Source organism: Lithobates pipiens, unplaced genomic scaffold, assembly GCF_037356315.1.
Source record: "Lithobates pipiens isolate NorthernLeopardFrog02 unplaced genomic scaffold, aLitPip1_a1.2 Scaffold_1, whole genome shotgun sequence".
Taxonomy (NCBI): domain Eukaryota; kingdom Metazoa; phylum Chordata; class Amphibia; order Anura; family Ranidae; genus Lithobates; species Lithobates pipiens.
Window position 1 is genome coordinate 18,702,415 of NW_027507685.1, and position 26,588 is coordinate 18,729,002.

The 26,588-nt window shown below is 45.1% G+C and overlaps 1 protein-coding gene across 1 annotated transcript in view; it reads left to right on the forward strand.

The window, feature by feature from the left end:
- Positions 1 to 26,588, forward strand: part of ALG13 (ALG13 UDP-N-acetylglucosaminyltransferase subunit) — a 273,986-nt gene that overhangs the window by 139,244 nt on the left and 108,154 nt on the right. The window contains exons 18-22 of the mRNA XM_077485629.1: positions 5,834 to 5,871; positions 5,964 to 6,046; positions 6,696 to 6,809; positions 9,909 to 10,086; positions 26,018 to 26,144. Coding sequence (XP_077341755.1) covers positions 5,834 to 5,871; positions 5,964 to 6,046; positions 6,696 to 6,809; positions 9,909 to 10,086; positions 26,018 to 26,144 — 540 coding nt within the window. The remainder of the gene's footprint in view (positions 1 to 5,833; positions 5,872 to 5,963; positions 6,047 to 6,695; positions 6,810 to 9,908; positions 10,087 to 26,017; positions 26,145 to 26,588) is intronic.

The following is a 26,588-nucleotide window of genomic DNA, read 5'->3' on the forward strand; positions in this document are numbered from 1 at the left end:
TTTGGCGAGCCTTGAGATTTCTGCATCTAAAATAAGAGCATTTTGGTAACCCATATATAAAGACACAGATTTAGGGAAACAATTGTACATTTCTCAAATAGTCTTGCAGGACAACACCTGGAGTGAGTGTAGCTCCACCCATCTTCCCAGGAAACACTGCGGACATGACCTTTAAAAGACAGTCCCCTTCCACTATGGCCTCAGATTTAGATTTTCCTCCGCCATGGTGGAAGCACTGCAGGAAACCATGGGTTTCTACGCTTTCTCCAGGTGGAGAAATGTAAAGTGCATACCTCTCTGAGATGTTTTTTTTTTTTTTTTTTTTTCTCTAGTGGGCCATTCCAGCACCCCCCTTACAGGAGGGGGTGTTTCGTGTCCTTGTCCCCTTCCAGACCAGCGAGAGTAGTGGCCAGCGGAGGGGCCAGTTCTGCTGACTGGAGAGTGATGGCCAGGAGCTGGAGCTGCATTACACCTGCATCCTTGTCCAAGGGTGTCGACAGGCGTAGGAGGCTGTGGCATCTCGTGTCTTCTCTGGCTTCCATTCTCTCTGTCCCCCCGGATGGCGGGGGACATAATTTCTGGTTCAGGTGGGACTTCCAGCGTGCTCAGCGGTTTCCAGTTTAGCCGCTGGAACACTGGGCAAGGGCAAGCCTTTGCTGGTGATGTATTTCCGGTGTGGCGAAAGAACTGGGAAATTTCAAATGCAGCTGGATGCCACCCAGCGCATGGCAGCAAAGAAGTCAGGGGAACTGGTGGTGGTAGCAGGAGCCATGAGCATGAGCCAGACCCAGGTAAGCAGGGGCAGTGGCTCCTAGCTTTTTCTGGAGCTTTCTTCACTCTCTCCCTTCCCAGGGATAGGGGGGCCTGCATCACACTCCCTGGGTTACTACACTAGGGAATGTGATCGGTTTAGTCTTGTGTGTTAATATGATGCTTTATGTAAGGCCTGCATAACGGATTTGGTTAAACAGGGCTGTCTTCTGAACATGGAAAAGTTGAACCTGGTGCCTTCCCAGATCATAAGATTTTTGGGCTATACCATCAGTTCAGGACAATAAACGACGTGAAACTGGTCTAGACAAACATACCAATTACAATTCAGGCAGCCATTTCAATGCTGGGTCTCCTTGCAACCTCAATCCCAGCTATCCAGTGTGCCCACCTCCACTCAAGGGACCTGCAGCAGAATTGTTAAAAAAGCAGATCACAATTCCTCCCTGAGTCAGGAGAAAATTATGGTGGTGGATGAATCAATTGAATTTGGATTCGGATCTGTTCTGAACATTTCCTGCTGCAAAAAGAATAACGATGGACACAAACCCCTGGGGTTGGGCTGTGCATCTCGAGGGCCATATTTCCCAAGGGTCATGGATAAACAGGGAAACCAAGAGGGCCTCCAATTAGAGAGCTGAGGGCCATTCTTCTAGGGCAGTGATGGCGAACCTTGGCATTCCAGATGTTTCGGAACTACATTTCCCATGATGCTCATGCACTCTGCAGTGTAGTTAAGCATTATGGGAAATGTAGTTCCAAAACATCTATGGTGCCAAGGTTCGCCATCACCATCATAGGGCTTCAGTCATTCAAGGAAGATGGTCAAGGGCCATCGCATTCAGGTGATACCCGACAATGCTGCGGCAGTAGCCCATGTCTCAAAGCAGGGAGGCACAGGTAGCAAGATTCTCCTGGCCTCAGCAATCCAAAAACTGGCATGGGCAGAAGACCATTTTGGCTTCCTTGACAACAGTGTATATTTAAAGACGGCCTAAATCTAATAGCGGGAAGCAAGTTATAGAATTGGTGAAGCCTGAACAGGCAGGACCAATAGGAGGGCCTGGACGCACTGGCCCAGCTTTGGACCTTGAGTTTGTGTTCTGCTTTTCCCCTTTTTAAAATTCTTCCTTTGAATGCTCAAAAAATTACAGTTAGTCCCCAACCCTGATTCTGGGGGCGCTCTGTTGGCCCAAGAGCGCATGGTTCTCGATGCTGCTAAATCTAAGCTAACAGCAGAACCATATTAGTTACCTCTGCAGGAAGATCTACTGGGTCAGGGACCTCTTCTGCATCCGAATATAGTTTATCTCAGACTAGCAGCCTGGCTATTGAAGAACAAATCCTGACGAGTAGAGGTTTGTCCGACAAATGAATTATTTTTAAACATTGAAATGCTACAACTCCTGATGCACCTCAAGAATATTTCTCCATAGGAAATCATTTCCATGCTTGAATTTCTCCATGATCGAATGGAGACAGGTTTGGCAGCCAATACCTTTTTTAAAGGCTCATGTGGCCACTTTTGTTAGGGGTTTTTTTTTTTTTTTAACCCAGACAGGGTAGTTCTGAAGACAGACCAAGGATTCCTGCCAAGTCTCTCCTGTCTTTCATCGGTTTCAGGAAATGGTTCTGCCAATTTTTTTTTGTCCATCTCTATCTTGTCCTGAAGAGGCTTTTGACTATTTGGACATAAAAAGAGGTTTGCTGCATTATCTGGCGATCACGAGGGAGTTTGGGAAGACCAACTCTCCTTTCAATACTGCTTGCGGGGCTGTGTAAAGGTTTTAGAACTTCCAAAAGTATCGAAGATGGCCTCGAATGGCCATTAAAGAGTCTTCTATGGACTTGAGGGTGGAGCTTCCCATGGGTTTGTGGCCCATTCAACCTGAGCTGTGGCAACATCTTGGGCAGAAACAGCTGGTGCTTTGCCAGAACAGTCTGCAAAGCAGCCACTTGCAAGAGTTTCTCAAATTTCACCCACCATTACAGGATGGATGTGCTTTCATCCACAGAACAATCTTTCGGCAGGAAAGTCCTGCAAGCGTTGGTCCCAGCTTATCTCCAGGTGCTGTCCTAAAAGACTATTTGAGAAAACCTAGGCTCCATGCACACTGGAGCTCATAAACTGCAGTTTAATGGAGTTTGGGCGTTTATTTTAAAAGCCCATAAACTCCACTGTATGTTAGTCTATGTGTCCATGCACACATGGACGTTTTTCAGCTTTAATGAGCAGTGGAGTTTATGGGCTTTTTTTCTGAACGCCAGAAATTTGCGTTCAAAGTGCCGTTTTTCACTGCCAAAAAAACGACAAACGCTGATAAACGCTCATAAACACACGTTAATTAGTGTTCGGAATTCAATTTTTTCAATGCATTGTGGGAGTTTGGAATGTACTGTGGGATTTTTGGAGTGTGTGTTTTTATTGAAAACGCCCATAAACGCTAACGCTAATAAACGTTCATAAACGCTAGCACAAAACGCTGTTAAAAGCAAGTTTTTCAACCAGCGTTTTCTGCTAGCAATCTGGCGTCCAGAAAAAGCTTTTTTGAGCTTCAGTGTGCATGGAGCCTTACCGATAACAGTATTTCTAGGAGTCTTTCCAGACAGCACCTATGACCCTCCCTTTATCTTTTTTCGTGTGGCGGTTGCTGTTTTTAAGCATGGCTGGAAGTACTCGATTACAACTGAGGCCAAGGTGGAAGGGCACTGTCTTTTAAAGGTCATGACTGCATTGTTTCCTGGGAAGATGGGTGGAGCTGTGCTGTCCTAGAAGTACCGTTGCCATTTTTTGGTTTTTCCTTCTCTTCACTTCTCAGTCATACACACAGGCAAATAAAAGGCTGTTGGGATGACATGAGAAGGCAAACTTTACACACTGTTTATACATACTGTGCTTAACCACTTCCCTACCCACCCATATCTCCCATCCTGGGCGGGCGTCATATGACGTCCTCCCATTCCCGGCCGCCTAGGGGAACGCGCGTGCCGGCGGCGCTCGGGGCCTGGTGTGTGTGTGTGTGTGTGTGTGTGTGTGTGTGTGTGTGTGTGTGTGTGTGTGTGTTCGCTCAACGGCCGCGATGTCCGCCGGGCACCCGCGATTGCCCGGAAACACAGCAGGACCGTGGATCTGTGTATGTAAACACACAGATCCACGTCTTGTCAGAGGAGACTGATGGTGTGTTCTCAGTACAGAGAAACACTGATCGGTCCCCTCCCCCCACAGTTAGAATCACTCCCATAGGGAACATGTTAACCCCTGCAGCTCCCCCTGGTGTTAACCCCTTCCCTGCCAGTCACATTTACACAGGAATCAGTGCAATTTTATAGCACCGATCGCTATGTGAATGGTCCCCAAAAAATCTGTCAAAAGTGTCCGATATGTCCGTCACAATGTCGCAGTCACGAAAAAAAATCGCAGATGGCCACCATTGCTAGTTAAAAAAAAAAAAAAAATCCTAAATGTATCCCCTAGTTTGTAGATGCTATAACTTTTGCGCAAACCAATCAATATACGCTTATTACGATTTACGAAAATATGTAGAATACGTATTGGCCTAAACTGAGGGGGAAAATTGTTTTTTTTTTTTTTTTTTTTTTTTTTTTTTTTTTTTTTTTTGGGATATTTATTATAGCAAAAAGTAAAAATACATTTTTTTTGTTAAAATTGTCACTCTTAAAAACCACAGCGGTGATCAAATACTACCAAAAAGCTCTATTTGTGGGATAAAAAATTACGTCAATTTAGTTTGGATGCAACGTCGCACGACCGCGCAATTGTTAAAGTGACACAGTGCCGAATTGCAAAAAGTGCTCTGGTAAGGGAGGTAAAATCTGGGGCTGAAGTGGTTAAACGCCACTTTTACGGGTTTTTATTTTTATTTTATTACCCCCCCCCCCCCATCAGGCTAAAAGAAAAGGTATTTGTCCATGCACACATAGGTGTTTACAGGCTAGAAAAAGACCTAATAAAGCTCATTCAGGAGCTGAAGAGCAGAAAAAATTAGCCCAAATCTAAACTAATGGCCAGAATAAATTGTACATTTTTAAAATTTTGACCAGTTTAAACCATTAATGCTCAAGCGCTTTACGCTCCTAAAAGCGTTCGCAATATGCAGCTTTGGGCCTGTTTAAGCAGATTTTCTCCTGCCAAGAGTTCTGGCATTTAGAGGAGCAAAGCAAACTCCCTGTGTGCATGAGGCCTAATGTAAAGATAAGTGGCAGGAGCATTGCTAAACTGTGCATGCAAGGAGGTGTAAAAATGTTTTCTTTTTAAAGCGCTTTGTGAATCTTGTTAAAAATGATTTTTCTTTATTAACCACTTGCAGACCGGAAGATTTTCCTGCTTAATAACGAGACGCTTGTTTGCGATACGGTACTGCGTCGCTTTAACTGACAATTGCATGGTCTTGCGAACCTGTACCCAAACAAAATTGATGTCTTTTTTTTTTTTCCCACAAATGGCTTTTTGATGGTATTTGATCACCTCTGTGGTGATTATTTTTTGCGCTATAAACAAAAAGCGTAAATTTTTGCTATAATAAATATCCCCAAAAAAATGTTTTTAAACACATTTCTTCATCAGTTTAGGCCAATATATATTCTTCTACACATTTTTGGTTAAAAAAACAAATCGCAATAAGCGTATATTGATTGGTTTGCGCAAAAGCTATAGCATCTACAAACTATGGGAAAGATTTATGGCATTTTTATTACCACTTCAAGCGGCTCTTAAAGGAGACAACGTACTCATGTTTTGCAGGAACGTAACACTTTGCCGACCTATATAGACGTGAGCCAGTCGTCAAGTGGTTAAATGTGCAAAAGCTGCTAAGTTGGTATTGAAAATGTATTAAACCTAAAAGGAAAATGTGCAAATGTGACTGGAAATTTTAATTGCTACATAAAGTATATGGCAAGAGCACGCTGCTTGAGCACTGGTAAAGATGCACTCCTTTTGATTTTTCAATACTGTTTTTCTGTGCTGGCCATTTTTTCAATTATGTTTAGAGTTGAAAATCGCATTTGTAACGTGAACAAAACTTATTTCATAATTTTATAGAGCTTGATCTGAAATCTCGGAAAAGACTATTCAAAAAAGTATGTGGAAAAGAGGTCTGTATAAATCAAATTTTGAATGTAGCTATGATGCCAAACCAAACACACAACTTTCCTGATTCCCTTATCTGCAGGCTTCAGCAAATATAACTTCTTATGAACACTTTCAACCTCTCCAATCTCCGCGCCGTCAAAGCCGAGGATTTGGCATATCAAAGTAGGTCTTGACAAATTAATGTTTCATTTGGCAAGGAGCAGATCCGACCCCTCCCCATACAGTGGGGCAGTAAATGTGTGCCTATACTTAGATCATTTTTAAAGTGGAACCTTCTGTAATGGGTTCTATTGTTTCAATATAATGTTTTTTAATTATTATATTATAAAATGTATTTGTGTGTGTGTGTGTGTCCTTTTGAATTTTCTCTTGCCTTCACTCTCAAGACCACACAGGAAGAGGAAGTTGTCTATTGTGGGAGAGATAATGATGGGGGGGTGTGGGGGGGTGCATGTCAATATAAACCTTATGAAGGCTCTAACCCTTCCCCATTCTGTCCAAATCCTAAATTTAAAATTGTGTTCGCTAAGGTTCTACGTGAATTTTTGAATGGACATCCAGTGGAACGATAATAACTTTGCTTTGATAGTTTGTCTAGCAGTTTTACTGCCCCTTTTTTTTTTTTTTTTCCCTCCTCCCCTTCATAATCTGGTTCCAGATATTGGCGAAATGCAGTTGTTTTGATGATTACCCATCTTAATATCGATATAGTATGGTACATTTTAATTTGAACATTAGCTTTTTTTTTTTTCTGGTTTGCATTAATGTAACTTGTGTACAGATGCGTTTTGCGTTATTTCTCATGTTCAAGGTCTTCACCTCGATATATTAACAGACATGCCATAATAAACCCAGAGATTCCTTTTTACCACAGTCCAGGCAAGAGGTGCTACCAGAACTTTGATAATTATACCTATCGGACCCGGTAAGTATAAAAAAAATTTTTTGGGGTACAAAGTATTAGAAATTCTACAATTCTCACACATCAAGCAACCACAAACCTAAACCCAGAAAAGAAACAGCAGTGATCAAGCAATTTTCTACTTTGCAATTTAATTTAAAAATTGTTTTATCCTTCTAGATGTGCATTTTCACGTTTTTAAAAAAAATAAATAAATAATCTAGGCGCTTACAATGCCAATATTGAATCATCTGATCGAACATTCACAGATGCATACTGCCAGAAGAATTGGGATCACAACTTTTACTTTTGACAATATAGTGTGGATGAGTGAGCAAGTTGGTAGAGTAACTTGACAGACCTCATAGAAGACCTTTGGGATGAATTTGAGTGGACGCTGCCAGCCAGGCCTTCAGTGCCTGACCTTACAAATTATTATTATTATACACGATTTATATAGCGCCAACAGTTTATGCAGCGCTTTACAATGTATAGGGGGGACAATACAATTACAGTAGAGTTCAATACAAAAGATACAGGAGGGCCCTGCTCGTAGAGCTTACATCTAAAGGGAGGGGGGTGGTTCAAAAGGTAATAGCTGCAGAGACTGATTTGATGGGGGTGGCTCGGAGACAGTTAAGGTGGGTGTGGGATAGGCTTCCCTGAATAAATTGTTTTTCAGGGAAGGTGGACAGGGTAGGGGCTGATCAGATATACTGGGGCAGGGACTTCCAGAGGATGGTAAAAGGCTCTGGAGAAGTCTTGAAGGCGAGCATGGGAGGAGGTAACAAGGGAGCTAGAGGCGCAGGAGGAGCAGAGGGGATGATTTAGGCGATATCTGCAGATGAGGTTGGTGATGTAGATGGGGGGCGATGTTGTGAATGGCCTTGTATGTTATGGTTAGCATTTTGAATTTTACACGGTGGGGTAGGGTGAGCCAGTGAAGGGATTAGCAGAGAGGAGCAGCAGTCATGGATAGGTTAGTGAGAGGTGTATTAGTCTAGCAGCAAAATTCATAAGACTGAAGGGAGATGAAGGGAGCCTGCTTAAGGGTAGACCATTAAGGAGAGAGTTGCAGTAGTCAAGGTGGGAAATAATCAAGGAGTGAATAAGTTGCTTTGTGTTGTCATTAATCAGGAAGGGTCGAATTCTGGAGATGTTGTGTAGGTTAAGGCGGGATGCTTTAGCCAGTGATTGGATATGGGGGCAGAAGGAAAGGTCAGAGTTGAGGATTACACTCGGGACCCTGGCATGTGTGGAGGGACCAATGGTTGTGGTGTTGATATTAATGGGGAAGTCATGGGGGGGGGGGCTACCGTGCAGGAGGAAATATAACAAGCTCAGTTTTAGAAAGATTGAGTCTGAGGAAGTGGTGTGACATTCATATCAATATGTCATTCAGTAAGTTTGAAATCCGTGAGGAGATTGAGGGGGCGAGTTGAGGAGTGGAGAGATGGATCTTGGTGTTGTCAGCATAGAGGTGGTATTGGAAGCTATAGGAGGTTATCAGCTGGCCCAGGGAAGAGGTATAGAGTGAGAATAGGAGAGGCGCAAGGACGGAGCCTTGGGGTTCCCCAACAGAGAAAGGGGAGTGGAGGAGATGAAGTTGTAAGTGACACAAAGTGTGCTGGGATAGGAAGGAGGAGAGCCAGGATAAAGCAGAATCACGGAGGCCAAGGGAGTGTAATTTGCTGAGGAGGAACAGGTGGTTAACTGTGTCCGAGGCAGCAGAGAGGTCTAAAAATATGATTATGGAGTAGTCCCCACTGGTTTTAGCAGTTAGTAGGTCATTGGGGAGCTTTAGTAGGTCAGTTTCAGTAGAATGTTGTGGGACAGAAGCCAGACTGTAGGGGGTCGAGAAGGTGGTTGTCTGTGAGGTAGCGACTCATTCGGTCATGGACAAGGCCTTGGATGCAGACAAAAGCAGGGAGATGGGTCTTAATGGCTCTGATCAGTGCCCATCTGCAGCCTTGTCCATCATTGCAGCATGATCAGTGCCCATCTGCAGCCTTGCCCTACATTGCAGCATGATCAGTGCCCATCTGCAGCCTTGTCCATCATTGCAGCATGATCAGTGCCCATCTGCAGCCTTGCCCTACATTGCAGCATGATCAGTGCCCATCTGCAGCCTTGCCCTTATTGCCAAAATAAACAGAGCCGGATCTCCTGTGTACTCGGCTCGCAGTCCCGTCCCTTGGCCCAGCTCCTATGATAGACATAACACCTGTCCAATGTCGGGATGTCAATGCTAGGGGGCAGGACTGGGAGTGACTATGAGCAGAGCCAAGTACACAGGGGGTCCGGCTCTGTCTATTTCGGCAGCGCTCGTTCCCTCCTTCAAGCCCGTGGCAGCTGCTAGGCATATAAAACACGCACATGATTTTCCCCTGATTTTAAAGGGGGGAAAGGTGTGTGTTGTACGCCAATAAATACAGTAATTAAGACCAGTGCAGACAGATTATGCTAAAGTTTCTCGTGTGTATTCTAAAAGTTGGACCCAAAGCACCATAATCGAGTACAAATTCTAGACCGGTACATGAATTTGGCGAATGCTGGACCACTTTTAAAAAAAACTTTAGAAAAATTTCTGCGCAAGTCTTTTTATTCCAGAGATTGTTGGCACGTAGAGCAATAGTTGTTGAGATCATACTGCTTACATGAGTGGATCATTAATCTTTTATATGCCAAAGTACATATGGTGCTGCGACCTTTCATAGCTCATGACTACTTCTCCAGAGTCAACACTCCAGTTTGTTTGGTTAACATTAAATTTACAATTGTGTTTTACTTAACTGCTCTCTTGAATTTAGTTATTCTGCTTTCTAACCTATTATGTTATGCAACCTCTTTATCATGGTGAGGCTTCTGTAGTACTACTACTGTATGTCTAAAATCAGAAAATGCCCTCATCTGAATTCCCATTTCTCTAGTTGTTAGGTCAGAAGAGTTGGTGTAAGTATCTCCCTGGAGTAGAGTATCTGGAACACTGAATTAAGTATTCTTTATGCAGAACATCAGTGTTTAAAAAATGTCTTTGATCTATTAAACTTTTTAAACTTTTTCTTTTTTTTTCTTCGTAAAATAGTCTCTTTAGACTTTTTTTATTTTTTCTTCTGTTAACAGGTCGTATACACGGAGCCGCAGGCAGATGCCTTGTGTAAATAAAGAATGCCAGTTTGGCTATGTATCTGACAGAGATGATGAACAGCGAGGCTTGGACGACTCTATAACTTATTATGAGATTGAGGAGGGAGATGATGCTAACTTTCCAACTTTGCCTGTAGGTGTCAACATAGAACTGGTAATTCAAGTTAAAGCATTATTTCACGCAAAAAAGGATGTTTCGCTCTTCACCATCCCGCCCTCCCTTTACATTTGGCATATTTTCTTTGGGGGGGGGGGGGTGGAGCGGATACCTGATTTTGACAGGTACCAGCTACCCCACTTCCGGTCAGATCACCACGGCTATCTTGAGCAGAAGTTTGTCCCTCCCTTCCTTCCCCTACAGCATTCTGGGACACATCACAGGTCCCAAAAGATTGCGGGACCAATCAGAAAGTGCAATATGACACGGGCATGAGCAGCTGGAAGCTTGCTGTGAAGCCGTAAGGCTTCACTGCCAGTTTTCCTTAGTGAAGATGCTGGCACCTGCACGCAAAGCCGATTGCAGAATCAGCTTGGGTGAGGACATCGCTGGATCCAGGGGCAGGTAAGTGTCCTTATATTAAATCACCACCTTGAGTATTTGTAGCTGCTGATTGTTTTGTGGGGAAACTGGAGCTCCTCTTCTAAAAGTGTGTGTGTGTGTGTTTTTTTTTTTTTTTATATATAGTGTGTGTGTGTGTATGTATGTGTGTGTGTGTGTGTGTGTATATATATATATATATATATATATATATATATATATATATATATATATATATATATATATATATATATAGTGCCTTGCGAAAGTATTCGGCCCCCTTGAACTTTTCAACCTTTTTGCCACATTTCAGGCTTCAAACATAAAGATATAACATTTTTATTTTTTGTGAAGAATCACCAACAAGTGGGACACAATTGTGAAGTGGAACGAAATCTATTGGATTTTTGAAACTTTTTTTAACTAATACAAAAATGAAAAGTGGGGCGTGCAAAATTATTCGGCCCCCTTGCGTTAATACTTTGTAGAGCCACCTTTTGCTGCGATTACAGCTGCAAGTCGCTTGGGGTGTGTCTCTATCAGTTTTGCACATCGAGAGACTGAAATTCTTGCCCATTCTTCCTTGCAAAACCGCTCGAGCTCAGTGAGGTTGGATGGAGAGCGTTTGTGAACAGCAGTTTTCAGCTCTTTCCACAGATTCTCGATTGGATTCAGGTCTGGACTTTGACTTGGCCATTCCTTTGTAGATTTTGCTGTATGTTTGGGATCATTGCCTTGTTGGAAGATAAATCTCCGTCCCAGTTTCAGGTCTTCTGCAGACTCCAACAGGTTTTCATCCAGAATGGTCCTGTATTTGGCTGCATCAAGCTTCCCCTCAATTTTAACCATCTTCCCTGTCCCTGCTAAAGAAAAGCAGGCCCAAACCATGATGCTGCCACCACAATGTTTGACAGTGGGGATGGTGTGTTGAGGGTGATGAGCTGTGTTGCTTTTACGCCAAACATATCATTTTGCATTGTGGGCAAAAAGTTCATTTTTGGTTTCATCTGACCAGAGCACCTTCTTCCACATATTTAGTGTGTCTCCCAGGTGGCTTGTGGCAAACTTTAGACGAGACTTTTTATGGATATCTTTGAGAAATGGCTTTCTTCTTGCCACTCTTCCATAAAGGCCAGATTTGTGCAGTGTACGACTGATTGTTGATTCTATTTATCACCATCAGTCATTTAGGACAACATTGGATCATTCAGAGATCCTCGCTGAACTTCTGGAGTAAGTTTGCTGCACTGAAAGTAAAGGGGCCGAATAATTTTGCACGCACCACTTCAGTTTTTTTATTTGCTAAAAAAGTTTAAAATGTCCAACAGATTTCGTTCCACTTCACAATTGTGTCCCACTTGTTGGTGATTCTTCACAAAAAATTTAAATTTTATATCTTTGTTTGAAGCCTTAAATGTGGCAAAAGGTTGAAAAGTTAAAGGGGGGCCGAATACTTTCGCAAGGCTCTATCTCTCTATCTCTCTATCTCTCTATCTCTATCAATTTGGCCTCTTGTATCACCTGAAATACCTGGCTGATCCTGCCTGCTTCTTCCCTCCCCTGTAAACTGCCCAAGGTTTGTCATGGCTGCTGAGCTCTGACATTGTGGTCAGTTTACTTGCCTCCGTTATCCACTGCTATCTGCAGCTCTCCTGTGTCTCCCTCTATCCTCCTCCCCCTCCATTTCCTGCCAGTCAGCTGGTACCAGTGGGGCTCTGCTCCCCTCCCCACTGCTCTAAAACTATGTTAAGTTTTTATATTATCCCTTCTATTAAAGAGGAAGTAAACCCTGATGGGTTTACTTCCTCTTTGATTCCCTGCAAAGGTAAAGCATAATGGACTACTATGCATCACATAGTAGTCCATTATGTGTCACTTACCTGACACAGGAGCCAGCGAAGTCACCGCTGTCCCCTGTAGTTCCGAGCATCCATCTTCTTGGTGGGTCCCGCTGCTCCGGAGCAGTGATGACGTCACTCCCGCGCATGCGCACAGGAGCCGACACTCGCGGCATATCACCGTGATCTGCGGCTTACCCAGTGCGCCTGCGCTCCGCTGTCTTCAGGTAAATATCTCCTAAACCGTATAGGTTTAGGAGCTATTTCTTGGACCTACAGGTAAGTTTTAATCTAGGCTTACCTGTAGGTCAAAGTGGTTTGTAAGGGTTTACAACCACTTTAAGAAAATGTGTCCTAGTGCCTGTGCTTTAGAAAAAAAAAGGCAGATTTTTTACCGTTTTCACAGCACCTCCCGGCGGTCATGTGATGCCTTGGCACTCCCCACCCCCCCCTCCAGCTGACATTGGTGGGAATGCTTGGCCCCACCTGCTGGAGCTGTCAGAGAAGAGAGCAGAGGAGGCACTGTGAAAACGGGTAGACATCTGATTTCTAAAAAAAAAATATTAAATTCGACCTGTTTTTTGAGCGCCTCCTGCCTCGCGTGACTCCTCGGCTCTCTTCTCTGTCTGACAGCCCCAGCGGGCAGGGTTGAGCATTCCCACTGATGTCAGCCGTGAAGAAGGGGGGGGTGTGCGCGGGAGAGAGGAGGAGAGAGCCGTGAAAACGGGTAGACCTCTGCCAATCCTTCTTTTTTTTATTATAAAGCACAGGCACTAGGACACATGTTATCTAACAGAGGGGATGATATAAACTTAACATAGTGACTTAACGACCACTTTAAGGAATTCAGTTTTGTGGAGTTTAAATAGATAAAGGCAGATCATCCCAATTTGGTTTTGGGTAGATACTGAATTATTTTCACTCTCTGAATATGTATACATAAGCTTGCTGTAAAACCTCTTATTTTGATGGTCAACATGAGCCCTGAAGTCATTCAAAACCCTACCTCATGCTTCAGTTGGAATTTTTGTTTAGTGGCCACATCATACCATACCAATACCCCCAAACAAATCTCAAGTACTTTAAACTACTAAGTGCTGGTTCTTTGGTCTATTTTAAAAACCCAATTTAGTACAGCCTTTAAGATTCACATAGACACAAGTGCACAGAAAAAATGTTTTGTCCCAAGCATAATATACCAGTGATTATTTATTTAAATTTTTTTTGGTTCCCCCCCTTTTATAACTGAAGGGCAAGAACGGGGACCCTGGGAGACCAAAAACCTCACTGGCCTGCTCTGTTAGGAGAGCAATTTTCCTTTTGCCACAATATAGCTGATAACTATTTTATAACAAATGGGTCCCTGGATCTACTGGTGATGGTGACATTTTTATTTGTATTAATGCCCCTTTTCATAAATCATACATTTTCTTAACCACTTGCCTGCTGGGCACTTTCACCTCCTTCCTGACCAGGCCAATTTTCAGCTTTCAGTGCTGTCACACTTTGCATGACAATTCTGCGGTCACTCTCTTCATTTTAAATTTTTAACTTTTTTTTTTTTTTTTTCCTCGCACAAATCAAGCTTTCTTGTGGTACTTAACCACCACTGGGTTTTGTATTTTTTGCTAAACAAATGAGAAAAGACCAAAAATGTAGAAGGGGGGGGGGGGGGGGGGAGAAAAATTTTTTTTTTCCTTATTTGCTCATTTTTATAACAAACAAAGTGATTTTTCTACTTTGCTGATGAGGCTGCGGTGTGGGCATGTCACTGATTATCTGTGTAAATTACGTGCTTGACAGGCTTGCCATTTTTTTTTTTAAAGCGGGAGTAAACCTGCTGACTTGTGTGTTGTGTTTTTTTTTTTTTTTTCCTGACCTGCAAGGGAAAAGTCATAATGAGCTAGTATGCACTGCATACTAGCTCATTATGAAATACTTTCCTTAGAACGAGGCCCCGACATCTCGTCCAATCCACACCAAGGGAGCTGACATGTTCCATCGGCGTGTCTTCCAGGTATCGCGGCCTCGGGCGCTGAGTGGCCGGAGCCGCAATATCGTCACTCGGCCCATGCTCGCGGGAGATTTCTTTTAGGCAGGGTCCAGCGTCTGCTGGACTTACAGCCGAGAATCCCCTGTGCGCATGCGCTGCTGCAGTCTAGACACATCTATAATTCTTAGACCTTGATCCATTTCATGATACTGGTTGCATTCATGCAAAAAACCTACTGCGGGGAACTCCTATCTGCACTTCGATAGTTGCCATCACCTTCTTTGGTTAAAAAAAAATCCCAAAAAATGTCTGCCGTCTCGGACATAATTACACCATGCAGTCAGACTATCGGACACAAAGCATAAACCTCAAACAAAAATTAATTGAAAAAGGCTACCCTCCATCGTTCATCAAACAAGCCTACACCACATACGTCAATCCTGATACTCATACCCATAAAATGAATTTGTCAAAGGACATTTGGTTCATGATTCAATTTTATAACAAATACAAAAATATGGAACACATAGGTCATAAACCTTGGCCAATACTACTGCAGGATCCCCATCTCAAAGACAGTGTACCAAATCGAAAATTTGCACATAGGAAAGCACCTAACTTTAAGTGAAAGATTGCCCCAAGCAAAATACGTCATCTTCACTTCAACTCTTTTATGATTGTATCAATGCCACAAACCCCTTTGCCTTACATGCAGTTTTGTACAACATTGGTCAAAAAACATTCACGATTAAAAATAAAATATACAAAATTTCAGAATTCTACACCTGTTCTACAGACCATGTAGTATACAGCCCGACCTGTCCCTGTGGCCTCTACTCTGTAGGTCAAACTATATGCCCCCTATGTCCGCGTTTTGGAAAGCACCGCTGATTCATCAAGGCCGGTAAAGACTATAGCGTCCCACGAGATTTTACCCAACATCATCCGAAATCCACCATAGGCCTAAAAGTATGGATCATCTAATCAATACCAGCCACTCTCCCCGCAGCAGAGAGATTTAAAGGTCTCTGCCCACGGGAGACTTATTGGATATGACGTACTTTCGCCTTATTAATGAAGATTTGGAAATTGGCACCTTGCTCTAGATTAGTGATGGCCGAACGGTTCGCCCGGCGGTCGTTTCGCGGCGAATTTCCGACTTTCGCCGTCCGCGGGTTCGAACGCCTTTTTCCGTCGTTCGCCCCGGCGGACTTACGTGTTTAATGTATACAAGAACTTTAACCTTTCGTGACACGTTTATCATGTGTTACAGGACAACCAATTGAGACATGACAGCTCATGGACACTTGGACATTCCCCCTAACCTATAAATACACCCGATCCGGTGGCCATTTTACATTCTTTCTTCTGTCACTGTAGGGAAAGGATCCTGTGTGGAGTAGGGACAGAGAAAACGCTAGCTATTTGGTACACAAAAGTTCTTTTCAGGACTGGTATAGGTGTTAGGTCAGCAGCCTGAGTTTCTTTTGTCAGTTTAGATAAAGGGACAGAGCGCTGTATGCTGCTATTTTAGGGACAGCTCAGCCAGATTAGTCTTTCTTCATCATCATCATCATCATCATCATTAGCTGTTACTATCAGGTCCACAAAAGAGCTGTTCCAGCTAATCGTTCCAGCCTACTCTTTTTTGCCAATTTGTATAGGGACAGGCAGGAAGCAGTGTGTCAGGCAGTGAGGATAATTTTAAAGACTTGCTGTTACTATTAGTTCCACAAAGGTTCTTTTCAGGACTGGTATCAGTGGTACGGTAATAGGCTTGTACACGTATAATATTCTTTCTTCCAAATATAGAAAGAATATTATACTTGACTGCTGCCCTTCTGCTGCAGTCTGCTAATCATTCACAACTCACTTGTTCCACAAAGCTCTTTATCAGGACTGGTAACTTGGTCTGTCTAGGGTGCTACGGTACATAGGCTTGGGTGCGGTACAGTCTGCTGTTCTGTAAGGACCGCTATCGGTCCACAATACATAGGGTTGCCGTGCACTACTGCTGACCGCTGCCCTATACTGCAGCAGTCCTTCATTGGTATAGGGACTGACGTACAGTCTGCTAATCACTAACACACAACCTGCTTGGTCCACAAAAGTTCTTATAAGGACTGGTAACTTGGTATAGGGTGCTACGGTACATAGGCCTGAGTGCGTTACAGTCTGCTGTTCTGTAAGGACCGCTATCGGTCCACAATACATAGGGTTGCCGTGCACTACTGCTGACCGCTGCCCTATACTGCAGCAGTCCTTCAGCGGTATAGGGACTGACGCACAGTCTGCTAAACACTAACACACAACCTGCTTGGTCCACAAAAGTTTTTATAAGGACTGGTAACTTGGTATAGGGTGCTACGGTACATAGGCCTGAGTGCAGTACAGTCTGCTGTTCTGTAAGGACCGCTATCGGTCCACAATACATAGGGTTGCCGTGCACTACTGCTGACCGCTGCCCTATACTGCAGCAGTCCTTCATTGGTATAGGGACTGACGTACAGTCTGCTAATCACTAACACACAACCTGCTTGGTCCACAAAAGTTCTTATAAGGACTGGTAACTTGGTATAGGGTGCTACGGTACATAGGCCTGAGTGCGTTACAGTCTGCTGTTCTGTAAGGACCGCTATCGGTCCACAATACATAGGGTTGCCGTGCACTACTGCTGACCGCTGCCCTATACTGCAGCAGTCCTTCATTGGTATAGGGACTGACGTACAGTCTGCTAATCACTAACACACAACCTGCTTGTTCCACAAAAGTTCTTATAAGGACTGGTAACTTGGTATAGGGTGCTACGGTACATAGGCCTGAGTGCGTTACAGTCTGCTGTTCTGTAAGGACCGCTATCGGTCCACAATACATAGGGTTGCCGTGCACTACTGCTGACCGCTGCCCTATACTGCAGCAGTCCTTCATTGGTATAGGGACTGACGTACAGTCTGCTAATCACTAACACACAACCTGCTTGGTCCACAAAAGTTCTTATAAGGACTGGTAACTTGGTATAGGGTGCTACGGTACATAGGCCTGAGTGCGTTACAGTCTGCTGTTCTGTAAGGACCGCTATCGGTCCACAATACATAGGGTTGCCGTGCACTACTGCTGACCGCTGCCCTATACTGCAGCAGTCCTTCAGCGGTATAGGGACTGACGCACAGTCTGCTAAACACTAACACACAACCTGCTTGGTCCACAAAAGTTTTTATAAGGACTGGTAACTTGGTATAGGGTGCTACGGTACATAGGCCTGAGTGCAGTACAGTCTGCTGTTCTGTAAGGACCGCTATCGGTCCACAATACATAGGGTTGCCGTGCACTACTGCTGACCGCTGCCCTATACTGCAGCAGTCCTTCATTGGTATAGGGACTGACGTACAGTCTGCTAATCACTAACACACAACCTGCTTGTTCCACAAAAGTTCTTATAAGGACTGGTAACTTGGTATAGGGTGCTACGGTACATAGGCTTGAGTGCGGTACAGTCTGCTGTTCTGTAAGGACCGCTATCGGTCCACAATAGATAGGGTTGACGTGCACCACTGCTGACCGCTGCCCTATACTGCAGCAGTCCTTCAGCGGTATAGGGACTGACGTACAGTCTGCTAAACACTAATACACAACCTGCTTGGTCCACAAAAGTTCTTATAAGGACTGGTAACTTGGTATAGGGTGCTACGGTACATAGGCTTGAGTGCGGTACAGTCTGCTGTTCTGTAAGGACCGCTATCGGTCCACAATAGATAGGGTTGACGTGCACCACTGCTGACCGCTGCCCTATACTGCAGCAGTCCTTCAGCGGTATAGGGACTGACGTACAGTCTGCTAAACACTAATACACAACCTGCTTGGTCCACAAAAGTTCTTATAAGGACTGGTAACTTGGTATAGGGTGCTACGGTACATAGGCTTGAGTGCGGTACAGTCTGCTGTTCTGTAAGGACCGCTATAGGTCCACAATAGATAGGGTTGACGTGCACCACTGCTGACCGCTCACCTATACTGCAGCAGTCCTTCAGCGGTATAGGGACTAAGAGTTTTGTCACAGGGTCATTTAAAAAATGACATGCAGAGGAAGAGGCAGGCCCTTCCGCAGGGGTGGTAGGGGTAGGGCAGGAGCAACAGGCTTGAGCCAAAGTGGGAAGTTGCAGAAGGTGCGTTCAATTACTTTAAAGGATGCACCAGACTTGGTTGAGTGGCTCGCTCAGCCTTACTCTTCTGCACCCTCCTCATCCTCTCGATCTGCACCCTCTTCTTCACTCTCTGCTATGTGCACCCCCAAAGACACTACCACCAACAACACGACCACCACCACCACCACCACATACCTTCCGCTTGAGTCACTGGAATTATTTTCCGATCCATATCAAGAGGACATTTCTGATGCGCAGCCACTCTTGGTATTGGATCAGGAAGAGGAGGTAGCAACAAGCGCTACTCAGCAGTCTGACGCCAGTACCCAGATCAGCCCAAGGAGGAGGTTGGTCCCCGGTGTTGCTGCCTACTCTACTTATAGCGGTGGGGAAGGTGACGTTGATGATGACGTGTCTAGTGATGTCACGTGGGTGCCCACAAGAGAGGAAGAGGAGGGGAGTTCAGAGGGAGATATGGACCAGCAGATAGGGAGGAGAAGCAGCAATGACTTACATTGCACAGCAGGGACAAAGCAGACTGCAAATGTATCAGGAGCGAGTCATCGACCATGTACGGTCACATCTGGCGCTCCCAGGACACCGGCACATGGCTCCGCAGTGTGGGCTTTTTTTAACGTGTCCGCTGCTGACAATAGCGTTGCCATCTGCAATCTTTGCAGTCAACGCGTTAGTCGCGGTAAGCCCAATACTCACCTAGGGACGACCGCCTTAAGAAGGCACATGAACAGCCATCACCGAGCCCAGTGGGAGCAACGGAACACACAAAGCCACACTGCAGGCTCTCACCGTCCAGCCTCGTCTTCTACTTCTCCTTCTCCTCTCTCCTCACAATTGTCCTCCACTCCACCTTCCATCACGCCAAGCTCACATTTTTCTGCAAAAAGGCAGGCTTCCGTGGGCCTAATGTTTGAGCGTAAAAAAATGATGACGCCGGATAACCCTCTTGCCCAACGGTTGGCGGCTGGCTTGTCAGAACTCATAGCCCGCCAACTACTGCCATATAAACTGGTGGACTCGGAGGCCTTTCGCAAATTTGTGGCCATTGGAACACCACAATGGAAGGTCCCAGGAAGGAAGTATTTCTCAGAGAAGGGCATCCCAGAGCTATATGGCCATGTTCAGCGGCAAGTGAATGTATCTCTGGCACACAGTGTCGGTGCCAAGATACATCTGACCACAGACACGTGGTCTAGCAAACACGGGCAGGGAAGGTATATCAGTTTTACTGCCCACTGGGTGAACCTTCTGACGGCCGTCAAGCATGTAACCCGTGGCACCCGTGTAGATTTGGTTTTACCGCCACGGATTGCATGCAGGCCTGACTCTTCTTCTCCTCCTCCTACTCCATCCTCCTCCCTCTCCTCCTCAGCTGCCTCCTCCTTTTCCGCTGCTAGCGTCTCTTCCACTGCACCGCCCAAGCTCCCCAGAACCTATTCCACATGCCAGGTGAGACGTTGCCATGCCGTGCTGCGTCTGTTGTGCCTGGAAGCAAAGAGCCACACTGGCCCGGCACTCCTTTCAGCTTTGCGTTCACAGGCAGATGAGTGGCTAACACCGCTCAATTTGACAGTTGGTAAAGTGGTGTGTGACAACGGTGCCAATCTGCTTAGCGCATTGAAACAGGGCAAAATCACGCACGTGCCGTGCATGGCACACGTCTTAAACTTGGTCGTGCAGCGATTCCTTGTCAAATACCCTGGGGTCCAGGACATCTTGCGGCAGGCAAGGAAAATCTCGGCCCATTTCAGAAGATCTTACACGGCCATGGCTCGCCTTGCTGACATTCAGCGGCGACACCATCTGCCGGTCAGACGTCTTATTTGCGATTGCCCGACGCGATGGAACTCAACCTTCTATATGCTTGATAGGCTGCTCCAGCAGAAACGTGCAGTTAACGTCTACCTGTATGAACTCTGCGAAAGAAACGGTTCTGGGGAGCTGGGTTTTTTTTCACCGCGCCAGTGGCTGCTCATGCGCGACACATGCAGACTTCTGCGGCCATTTGAGGAGATCACCAAACTGGTCAGTCGCAGCCATGGCGCCATCAGTGACATGGTACCTTATGCCTTCTTTCTGGAGCGTGCATTGCGTCGTGTCATTGATCAGGCTGTGGAGGAGCAGGAGCGGGAAGATGAGGAAGTCGCAATGCTGGATGAATTCCCAGGGGGGGCTACTCTATCTGAGACAAGTCAACAACAGGAGTCTGATGAGGAGTCAGAGGAGGATGGTGCCGGGGCGGATGAGCAGGAGCAAGAAGAGCATGCTTTAAACCTTTCTGGGATCCCTGTTGTGCGAGGATGGGGAGAGGAGAATGAAGAGGACGACATTATCCTGGATGATGAGCAGGAGCCAGGCCACCACACCGCTTCCACTTTAGTGCAAATGGGGGCCTTCATGCTCCAGTGTTTTAATAGGGACCCCCGTATAAAAAGCATGAGGGTCAAGGACCAGTACTGGGTGGCAACGTACTTAGACCCCCGGTACAAACACAAAATGGCGGAAATGTTACCGCCGTCGCAGAGGGCTGTCAGAATGCAGCACTTCCAGGCCTTGCTTCGAGAAATGCTGCATTCTGCTTTTGCGTGCGCTGGCAGAGGAGCAATTCCCACTCCCAGAGAAGGATTTGCGGGTACCAATCCAACAGCGCCTGCAAGAAGAGGCCGGTTTGAAGATGTGTTGGTGACTTCGGATATGAGGTCATTCTTTCAGCCGACCCATCGACAGGTGTCATCCGGATCCAGCATCAGGGAACGCCTAGACCGTCAGGTGTCCGACTACATTGGGTTAACGGCCGATGTGGACGCTCTGAGGAGTGATGAACCCCTAGACTACTGGGTGGGCAGGCTTGACCTCTGGCCAGAGCTTGCCCAATTTGCAATCGAACTGTTGGCTTGCCCCTCATCCAGTGTCCTGTCCGAAAGGACGTTCAGCGCAGCAGGGGGGATTGTGACCGATAAGCGTACTCGCCTAGCTCACCACAGTGTTAACTACCTCACATTTCTAAAAATGAATGAGGCATGGATCTCGGAGGAATTCAACACATGTGATCAGTAGACCATGTATATGTCTATAAACAATTTTTGGAATCAAGCACACAGACCTTCTTAATTCATTTGGCTCACTTCCCTGACCCAAAAAAGCACACCGTACTATATGCCCCTACCCTCCTCTTTGAAGAGGTTGAGCGGTGTCATATTTCTACTGGGGCTGCTTATTATGAGGGGTTCCCACCATCCCTGTGCTGTGCTGACTTCCTCCTGGGTGTTCTTATTATGAGGGGCTCCCACCATCCCTGTGCTGTGCTGACTTCCTCCTGGGGGTTCTTATTATGAGGGGATCACACCATCCCTGTGCTGTGCTGACTTCCTCCTGGGGCTGCTTACGGTGCTGCTGTCAGCGCTGTATGTCACGGAGCTGCTGTCAGCGCTGTATGTCACGGAGCTGCTGTCAGCGCTGTATGTCACGGAGCTGCTGTCAGCGCTGTATGTCACGGAGCTGCTGTCAGCGCTGTATGTCACGGAGCTGCTGTCAGCGCTGTATGTCACGGAGCTGCTGTCAGCGCTGTATGTCACGGAGCTGCTGTCAGCGCTGTATGTCACGGAGCTGCTGTCAGCGCTGTATGTCACGGAGCTGCTGTCAGCGCTGTATGTCACGGAGCTGCTGTCAGCGCTGTATGTCACGGTGCTGCTGTCAGCGCTGTATGTCACGGAGCTGCTGTCAGCGCTGTATGTCACGGAGCTGCTGTCAGTGCTGTATGTCACGGAGCTGCTGTCAGCGCTGTATGTCACGGAGCTGCTGTCAGCGCTGTATGTCACGGAGCTGCTGTCAGCGCTGTATGTCACGGTGCTGCTGTCAGCGCTGTATGTCACGGAGCTGCTGTCAGCGCTGTATGTCACGGAGCTGCTGTCAGCGCTGTATGTCACGGAGCTGCTGTCAGCGCTGTATGTCACGGAGCTGCTGTCAGCGCTGTATGTCACGGAGCTGCTGTCAGCGCTGTATGTCACGGAGCTGCTGTCAGCGCTGTATGTCACGGTGCTGATGTCAGTGCTCTGTATTACGGTGCTGCTGTCAGTGCTCTGTATCTCCTGCACCCTCTTGTTTGCCTACCCTGGTCCCTGACCTTCCCTCTCCTCCATTGCCTTCATTAGCTCCATAGTCCTGAATTGTCAGAACAATTTCCCAAATAAAAAAAAAATGCTTGTAGTTATCGATCCCAAATTCACCTCATACATGTATTATGCTATTGTCCAGGTGGTGGGACTACGTGCTACCCCCTAATAATTACCCCGTGGCCGCAAATTCGACCTAAAGGTTTGCGAAATTCGCCTCCCATTGAAGTCAATGGAGCCCGCGGCGAACGGTCGTTTTCGCGAACGTTTGTGTCCGTTCGCGTTTCGCGTTCGCGAAACGTCCCGTCGGAAGTTCGTCCATCACTACTCTAGATACTACATTTAACATACAGACTGTGATATTGTGGTTCTATTTGTTATCCACTAATAGTATACTATCCACCTCTAACCTCCTAATTTTATCTTGTGTAAGTTTAAATGAACTAAATGTAGTAGATCATATACCGTATCATTCATTCCCTCTTAATATAATATTCATACGCCATGGTGTTTGCCTGTTATATATGTACATATCTGCCACCTGTCACAGTCAAATATGATCTATTACATCCATTACATCGTATTGCCTATTCCTATAAGTAAATTATAGTAGATTCGTGACCTTATTTGTGGATGTGTAAATGCCCAGCCACCCCTGTAACACACCCGCATACTTATTTACAGTCTATTATTCTCTCTAATTATCTTATCGTCAGAGTATTGCTACAGACATAATCTGTACTATTTGTATAAGTATCCACCACCTCCTATTGCCCTTCTGTAGTTTATAGATGCCCAGCCTTCTATATACTACCGGTAATTCAAAGTTGAGTAATGCCTCTCACCGTGAGATTATTGCTACAGGCATAATTTGTACAATTCATAAAACTTGTATAAGCATCTACTATTTTCCTCTACCTGTGTTTAGTGTATAGACGCCCGGCCACCATTGTAACACACCTATACACTTATTCATGGTCAAGTAATATTCAGCATTGTTTTATCATTGTTACAGACCTAATCAGTACAATTCACACAACATCCACTATATACTATCGCTTATTCCTTTTTTTTTTTATCCCCTTTCAACAGATCTATTACTTCATTTGCATGTGTATAGATGCCTGGCCGCCCCTGTAACACAGGTGTATATCCACCTGGCTGCCCTTGTAGCACGGCTGCATAGTTATTTGTTGTTCAACATTAGACTTACGACCATATTTGCATGTGTACAAATGCCTGGGTGCCTTTGTAACACATGCACATAGACATCTGGCCGCCCTTGTAACACGGCTGTATATTCATTGCCAACTCAACATTAGACTTACGACCCTATTTGCATGTGTGCAAATGCCCGGCCGCCTTTGTAGCATGCATATAGACAACCGGCCGACCATGTTGTTGTAAACTGATTCAATGTCAACCTTACGTTTATATATTTAGTGGGAACTTGGTGGTGTCTGTTACAGAAATTACCATTTGAGCCCATCAAGGAAATTCCATTAGGCTTGCTGTCATGCAAGCTAGCCTTCCTGATGGCCATCACCTCAGCTAGAAGGGTGTCAGTTGGCAGCCTTTTCATGCAGGGAACCATACGGGCTCCTTCACCCACGACAGGGTCGTGTTATGACCTGTATCATCCTTTTTTTTTTTTGCCAAAAGTGGTGTTGGCCTTTCATTTTAATCAGGGCGTTATTTTGCTGCCTTTTTTCTCTCAGCTTCGTTCGGTGGAAGAGTGGCAACTGCATTCTTTGGACGTTGTCTGGGCAGTCAAGGTTTTTGTCTAGATCTGCAGAAATCTGAGGATCTGATGCCTTTTTTTGTTTTACCAGGACCCAAAAAGGGGCAGGCAGCTTCCAAAGCTTCCATTGCCAATTGGGTCCATCAGTTGGTCATTCAGGCCTATGGTCTGAAATGTAAAGCTCCTCCCTTTAGGATGAGTGCTCATTCTACCAGGGGTGTAGGAACCTCCTGGGCTTTTCGTCATCTGGTATCTGTGGCTCAGATTTGTAAGGCTGCTACCAGATCTTCAGTGCATACATTCACAAGTTTATCAAGTGGCTGTTCACGCAGCCGAGGATGCAGCTTTTGGCCACAGTGTACTGGGGGCTGCCGTATATAAGTTCTGATGGCTATTGTTTGGCAGGGTGTCTGCCTCCTCAAGGCTATTGCTCTGGGACATCCCAGTAGGTAATGAATATTAGACTGACTCTGTGTCCCATGATGTATGAAAAATATAAAATGGGATTTTTGCATTGTCATACTTGCCTGAAAAATTATTTTCTTTGAGTACATCATGGGACACAGATCCCTCCCTCTTCTTTATTTTTGGGGGTTATATAGGGGATCGCTTCCTGTCTGAAGACCTTTTGATCTACCAGTGTCCATTCCCCTGATGGCGTATAACCCAGTAGGTAATGAATATTAGCCTGATTCTTTGTCCCATGACACTACTCAAAGAAAATAATTTTACAGGTATGATGGGAAAAAAAATCTCCAACTCCATTTGCAGAAATGGATTCCCAATCTTGCAAGGAACCTCCACCATGCTTCACTGTTGCCTACAGACACTCATTTTACCACTCTCCAGCCCTTTGTAAACAAACTGCCTCCTGCTACAGCCAAATATTTAAAATTTTGGGCCCATCAGTCTAGAGCACCTACTGTAATTCTTCTGCAGTTCCTATGTTTTGTGCATAGTTGAGTCACTTTACCTTGTTTCCACATTAGAGGTATGGCTTTTTGGCTGCAATGCTTCCATGAAGTCCACTTCTGCCCAGATTTTTATGGTTTCCGTCAGTTCTGTGCTCATAGCACTGCTGCACATCTACCGATGTTGAAGAGAAGTAAGCATGTCTTCATCTGCTGCATCAAGTTTCCTTGGGCGACCACTGTGTCTATGGATTTTAACGTTGCCTGTTTGTGCTTTTTCAAAAGAGCTTGAACAGTGAACCCCTACTTTGAAATCTTTTGCCTGGGAAAGACCTTGCTGATGCAGTATAACTGTCTTGTGTGTTCAGTTTTTTGCCAGTTGGCTGTTCCTTACCCAGTTTTTTTTAAGCCCCCTACACAGATGTTTTGGTAATGACTGCTTCAAGCTACAGGTGAAATTGATGATCATTAGCACCTGCTTGGGAAAATTGGTTAATCATACACCTGACTCTCACCCTACAAAATCCCAGACTCTGTGCAAGTGAACAAAGTGTAATAATTGATGCTGCTTTTAAGGCCAAAGGGTAGCTGCACCAAATATTGGTTGAGTTTAGATTTTTCTTCTGTTCACTCACTTTGCCTTTTGTAAATTGATACAAATAAGCAATTTAAGTATATATTTTTGAAGGCATTCTTTAAAGCATTTCTTCACACCTGCCTAAAATTTTTTATAGTTGTGTGTGCATATTATATTTATAGATGTGTATATATATATATATTTTTTTTTTCTAGAATCAAACTAGCACAATAGTTCCTGCTACAGGTTTTTGGGTTGCAAGGAGCAGTCCCAACCCTATTGGCCATGGCAAACCAAATCTGAATTCTTCTGAAGATGAGATTGATGAGCCAAGTGACAATGGTAAAACCATTACACTAAACTATCTTGGTCCCTTGTTTCAATTAAAATGTTACTGTATCACCTATAGTAAATGGATTTGGATTTTAAGACTCAATGTAGTTACATACTGTAGTAGGGGAGGTTGAAAAAGACAAGATATATATATATATATATATAATTGTATGTGTGATAATTTGTCAGTATTACATTGTATATGTTAGGGATGAGCCGTGTTAGTGTCCCATAGACTTTTAACGGTGTTCCACGGTTTTTCAAATTTGCCGTGAACACTGCATTTCTGCATGGATTCCTGTCATGGCACATCTACCAGGGCAATTGGTTCCTCCTGGACTTTGATATCAAGCGTCCATTTCCCAGGTGTGTAAGGCGGTGACCTGGTCGTCCGTTCACACTTTCACAAAATTTTACAAGGTTGATGTGAGCGCAGATGCATTCTTCAGCTGC